Source organism: Danaus plexippus, unplaced genomic scaffold, assembly GCF_018135715.1.
Source record: "Danaus plexippus unplaced genomic scaffold, MEX_DaPlex mxdp_58, whole genome shotgun sequence".
Lineage (NCBI taxonomy): Eukaryota > Metazoa > Arthropoda > Insecta > Lepidoptera > Nymphalidae > Danaus > Danaus plexippus.
In genome coordinates this window covers 80,075-86,575 of record NW_026869878.1, presented here as the reverse complement: position 1 = coordinate 86,575, position 6,501 = coordinate 80,075, and the positions used below count along the sequence as shown (strand labels likewise).

Genomic DNA, 6,501 nt, shown 5'->3' with positions numbered 1-6,501 from the left:
ATATTGATCTCACTACAGATTAATGTATCATAGTATGGGAGTCACGTTCTTGATAGCGTTGCATACTAGAAGATCAAATTTAAGTATTCTGGTTTAATTATTAGGACGGCCCACTGTGGCTAATGTTCAATATAAATAAAGGAGGCTTTTAAGGTATACATAATATGTAGTTACAAAATGTATTCCTAAGAAGTTTAAAAAACTTTTTTTTTACATTTTCTTTCAATAATCGGAACAAGAAAAATGATTTAACTTATAGTCTTCTACACGGAATTATAATTGTAAGATATTGAAAATCTTCATAAAAGAAAATGATGTGTTAAAGGTAAACATTTTTCTTCTTTTAATTTAAGGTTTTAGGAATTTGAATAGCTTACAAATAGTTTTAAAGAAACAAACTATAATTTAATGACATTAGCATTTGAAAGTGCTGATAAATCCTAATGAACAAGAGGAAACAAACAAGTAAATAAAAGTTAAATACAATGGAAGTAAGTAAGGAAGGAGTAATATATACGTACTAGCTTTTGCCCGCGACTTCGTTCGCGTGGACTTCAGGTTCGTCCCGTCTAGTCTAGTAATAAGTAAGAAATACGGTAACTAAGCACTGCAGAGCCCTAATCATAGGCCTATAGGTAGCTACTGCAGTATGCTCCTATAAACTACATTTAACGATCTTTTTCCTTCAGCATAAACATGCAGATTCTTCGCTTTGGAAACACGTGAGCAAGCCACATAGAGCTGACCGTGAGAAAAACATGGCGTGCCCAAATGTAGGCCTGCTACCTTCAAGGTTTGACCCTGCGATTTGTTGATCGTCATTGAAAATGCGACTTTTAATGGGAACTGCAGGCGTTTAAAATTGAATGGCAAGTTGTTGGGTATGATTGGGATGCGCGGTATAAGAACATTGTCTCCCTTGGCTTCTCCAGTTAAAATTGTAGCCTTCACTATATGCCTTCCTAATTCGGTAACTCGCAACCGAGTACCGTTGCATAATCTTGGCGCATCCAGGTTACGCATTAACAAAACGGGTACACCTACCTTTAATTCCAACTTGTGTGATGGCACCCCGGACAACTCTAAAGAGTTTAGGAACTCTACGGGATAACTTGTAGTGTCATCGGATGACATAACTGTGTCAATGGAATTATACACTGATGTTTCGCTGTTTATTTCGGCCAAGATTTTTTTATTTATTTTCGCAACAATCTGATTTTTTGGTGCCAATATGGTTCTTTCACACAACCAATTTTCGTCAAGAATATTTTGTTGCAGATTCGGAAAAACTTGTTCAATAAGTTCGTTTTCTGTCTCCACAGCATGACAAAATTGCTGTGTGAAAAGAACCATACCTACTTGGTCGGTGTTTAGGTGGCCTTCACCAATTTCTAGCAGTTTTTGAGCATATGCTCCTGATTCGACATCGCTGAATAACTGGACTCGCATGTTAGTGGTAAGATAAAGCTTTTCAACTTTAGACCACAGATATGAGGCTTTTAGACATGCGTTAATTTCATCTGCTGCAGTGCCTCTCTCGATAATAGGTAAAGTCTGTCTAAAATCCCCTGCCAATAACACTACCACACCACCCATCAACTTTCGATTGCTGTGAATATCTTGTAGACAGCGATCAAGCGCCTCAATGGCGCGTTTGTGTGACATAGTGCACTCGTCCCACACGATCAGCATACATTGTTGCAAGAGGGCGCCACGGGCACTGCTCTTACTGATGTTGCACGTTGGGGTTTCTTCGCTCGCCAGATTAAGAGGTAATTTAAAAACCGAATGTGCCGTTCGTCCACCGCTCAGCAATGTTGCAGCGATCCCAGAGGAAGCCACCGCTAATGCAACTTTACGGTCCTTACGAATTTTTGCTAGAAGCAAATTAAGCAAAAATGTTTTACCTGTACCGCCCGGGGCGTCAAGAAAGAAAAGGCCGCCTTTGTCAAGCTCAACTCGTTGTAATATTTTGTTATAAATGTTTTTTTGTTCGGGTAGCAGGCGTGGTTCAGTTTCGCTGACCTGAGCGTCTAATAAAGCAATATCGTAGCTTAGCTCTTTGATCAAATCGGTCGACAACTCTCCTCGACGCTCTGGTGTAGGCATACCGAAGTCAGACAATTTCTTACCGGAAATCGTTATTATTTTGTCCTCTATATGTCTCAGTGCTTCATTGAAACATAGATCATTGTTGACTTGATCCATCCTTTCAAATCTTTGCAAGATATCCTCCGATAATGCAGATTTATACTTATCCCATAGTTGAAGAGGATTGGATAAACCGCAAGTGCATATCAATATTGCAAATAGTTCTCTTATTTGCGAAGGAGAGCGACACAGCACTGCCTCTTCCATTGTGGCATCCCAGTGGTTGTCATCTTCCAACAACCCCAACTTCTCACACGCTTGTCGAAAAGTTTGAAGTTCTTGGCCGTCAACTGTTTTAAGATCCAAAAAGCTAGTGGGGCCCTGTACTACATTCAGCAGCATTCGCAAACAGTAACATTCGAAGTTACTAACATGCACTGTGTAAATGCGCCCAAGAGCATCTCCTGCCTTCACACCTGGCCAGCCGTCGACAGGTGTGCCTTGTAAACGACGTTTCCATTCTTTCGACGACACGTTCCATGTATAGTAGCGGGGTACGTCAACATAAAGTAATGTTTTTGCAAATGCGTCATTTTGGCAAAGCAGGAAAAATGCAGTTAGTGTCGTCTTAGGTGGTGCGGCCATTCTCTCTCTAAAATTGTTTTCAGTGAAGTAAATCCGCTGACCATTAGGCAGATGAACCGCAAGGTGAGTGACTGTTGGGTGTCTTTCATGCAGAGGCAGACCCAAGATCCGCCACGCTGCTTCGTTACTACTAACATATCTACCGGCTCGATACGTTTGCACCTCATCTCTCGGGTCAATATTAACATTCCCTTGCTGTCGAATGTTAAAAATAGCCTGGTCGCTGCCTTTGTTTATATATTTACAAATATATTTTATCGCCTGTACCGTATTGCAGAACTCTACATTTATGTGACAGTTATAAATTTTAGACAGAAGAGGAGAATATGGGACAATCCAGCTATTGTCAACCAATACTTCCTGTGTTCCACCTCGGGTTTTTAGAGTTATCGTACGGCCGCCATCTCCTGGTGTTCTACGCCTGTACAAAGGATAGCCTTTGTCGTTAGTTTGAGTATCTTTCAAAAGCGCCCTTGGATACTTTTTGGTGCATTTTCCTTCTTTCATGCATGGTGATGACGGATTTAGTGCACCACAGGGACCGTGAATCATATTTTTGGTTACAGTATCGTAGAGTTTTCGATCACTTTCTGGATTTGGTATCTCCGCACTTATGACTTCATCAATTTGGTTGGGGCGTAATTTTTCCGTCAACCACAGCAGTAAGTGCACGTGAGGCAGACCTCTTTTTTGCCACTCGATCGAGTACATGAAACACTTCATATCTCCAAATATTTTACCTTTTGTAAGTAGAGCAACCAATTTTTGTACTTTTATTTTAAATAACCTGGCTGTTAAGTCATGTCTGTCTGTTGCATTTTGACCTGGAATGAGCTCTTTAGTAATTTCTGGCCAAGCGGGATTACATGTCATTGTAATAAACAGATCAGGCCTCCCGTAGTTACGCACGTATGTGAACGCATCCTGCGTGTACTCATGAAGATATCTCGGGCTATTTACAAATGACGATGGGAGTATTACCAATTGACCCAAATTGTTTGGATCTAAATCCGCATCATTCCTGACCGCGTCTTGTAAATGTATATAGTTTTCTGCTCGCAGTTTTGTTTGGTTTAAAGCAATAAACCTTAAGCGCTCACTCTCCACTTTGACATACATGTCCACCAAAAACTGAAGCAAGAGAAGCCTACATCGAAGCAATAAATTAAAATTGTTGCGACGTACCATCATATGATATGCATAAAAGTCTTTGCACGACACTTTTTTGTTCGGTATAGGCTGTTTTGTAACTGGGTTTGTCTGAGGAATATCAAAACTGTACCCCTCTTGTCCTTTCCAAAAAATTATCGGGTACTCGAGAGCATCATAAAATCTATGAGTGTCCGGAACTCTAGTAAGCCGGCCATCGTGCGCCTGAATAACAATGTCCCGAGACGCAGTTTGTTCAGTACTAACTACTACGGCAGCTATTTCGTTTGTGGTCGGGGCATTGAATCGTCTTTCGTGTTCACCACGTGGTACACGATCTGGGTGTATCACGACCTTGTAATTATCGCTAGTCACTCTATCTTTAGCCATTTTAAATTCATGCACTAAAACGTTGTGATCATGTAGAACTTTTTGTATTTTTTGAACTGTGTTTCTTTCCACACCTGGTACGTACTCAGAACGCCTATCAACTTGTGCTTCCTCATCACCCATGAAATAAACTTGCAAAAATTTTGGTTGCGTATTAGCAGCAGGAAGCAAAGAGCCAATTGTGTGGTATATTTGCCCTTGGATTGTAAAAGTCGGGCAAAATCCTGGCATCGACACAATGTTATCAGCTCCAAAAGATGTCATATGGAAGCATGTATTGTATTTTCTTATGTTTTTTAAAAAACGGCGAGACTCATCTGTTTCATTTGAAAAAAGTTCTTTAAGAGGTTCAACACGCTCGTCTATTGAAGGAAGAACTACTTTTCCTCCCGAACAACACATGCCTGCAGCTTCCTCTTTCCATTTAAGAGCACCGCAAAATCTGCATTCTTTATTCATCGCTTCTATTTTTATAAGCTTGTGGCTTTCGTAATCAAGAGTTTCATCGTACTCAAATGCAGCTTTATCAAATACTCCCCACGCGTTTCTTGTAAATATTAATCGTCGCTGTTGTGCCCTTTCAGCAACAGCGCATCTGCGAGCTTCAGCAGCTTCAACAGTTTCAGTAGCTCTTTGGGACCCTATGTAAGTCGCTTGCTGAAGACGCCGAGCTTGAGACTGTTCGGGTGTCTCTGCAGCCCGTTGAGATGCTAGATACTCAGCATGCTGTCGACGTCTATCTTGGGACTGCTCTGGTGTCTCAGCAGCTCTTTGAGCTGCCTCACGCTCTGCTTGTTTAAGCCTTTGCAGTTCGGCTTGTGGAAACGTCTCGTTAAGTCTAGCTACTTTCATAGTTCGAGCTTTATTAGAGCTTTGGGAAAGATTAGACTTACGCTTTCGCGGCATAATTCTTAAGTACGTGTTGTTTCTATACTTCCAAAAAATACAGTACGGTAGTTATTGTTATGATTGTACTTTAATGCAATCCTTGCCTATTTAATTAACCTATCTATATAGTAATTCAATTATCAATGAAGTAATTCGTTATAATTAACATATTTATATAATTTGTTATAATTAACTGTAAGTAACCTATCTATATAGTAATTGAATTATCAATGAAGTAATTCGTTATATAATTAACCTATTTATATAATTTGTTATAATTAACTGTAAGTAACCTATCTATATAGTAATTGAATTATCAATGAAGTAATTCGTTATATAATTAACCTATTATATAATTTGTTATAATTAACTGTAAGTAACCTATCTATATAGTAATTGAATTATCAATGAAGTAATTCGTTATATAATTAACCTATTTATATAATTTGTTATAATTAGCTGTAAGTAACCTATCTATATAGTAATTGAATTATCAATGAAGTAATTCGTTATATAATTAACATATTTATATAATTTGTTATAATTAACTGTAAGTAACCTATCTATATAGTAATTGAATTATCAATGAAGTAATTCGTTATATAATTAACATATTTATATAATTTGTTATAATTAACTGTAAGTAACCTATCTATATAGTAATTGAATTATCAATGAAGTAATTCGTTATATAATTAACCTATTTATATAATTTGTTATAATTAACTGTAAGTAACCTATCTATATAGTAATTGAATTATCAATGAAGTAATTCGTTATATAATTAACCTATTTATATAATTTGTTATAATTAACTGTAAGTAACCTATCTATATAGTAATTGAATTATCAATGAAGTAATTCGTTATATAATTAACCTATTTATATAATTTGTTATAATTAACTGTAAGTAACCTATCTGTATAGTAATTGAATTATCAATGAAGTAATTCGTTATATAATTAACCTATTTATATAATTTGTTATAATTAACTGTAAGTAACCTATCTATATAGTAATTGAATCATCAATGAAGTAATTCGTAAAAATGAAGTATCTTTTTGTACGTGTAACTCCTAACCAAAAAGAAACCTGGCAATAACTAACCTTAGGCCTATATTACTTAAAGTAGGCGACCATACGGTTTTATCAAATCGCTAGTGCCTTGAAAATTCGCAAAACGGACACAACCGTCAACGACGTCTGCCCTCACGCGTCTGCCCGCGTTCGGGTCGCGCACTCAGCGATGAGCCACTTCTTCCCCACCGCACCTACCCCGCTCCCCCCACGCCCCGTTCGCCTGGCGCCGCTGCCGGTATTTATCACCGAAACGGTATT

General features: G+C 38.1%; 1 protein-coding gene across 1 annotated transcript; it reads right to left on the bottom strand.

The window, feature by feature from the left end:
* Positions 1–639: 639 nt before the first annotated feature.
* Positions 640–5,127, bottom strand: LOC133320775 (uncharacterized). Its single transcript, XM_061529366.1, has one exon. The coding sequence runs from the start codon at positions 5,125–5,127 to the stop codon at positions 640–642; it is 4,488 nt and encodes a 1,495-aa protein (XP_061385350.1).
* Positions 5,128–6,501: the final 1,374 nt, after the last annotated feature.

Coding starts and splice junctions, on each gene's coding strand:
- LOC133320775 (XM_061529366.1), bottom strand. CDS start 5,127: ATGAAAGTAGCTAGACTTAACGAGACGTTTCCACAAGCCGAACTGCAA.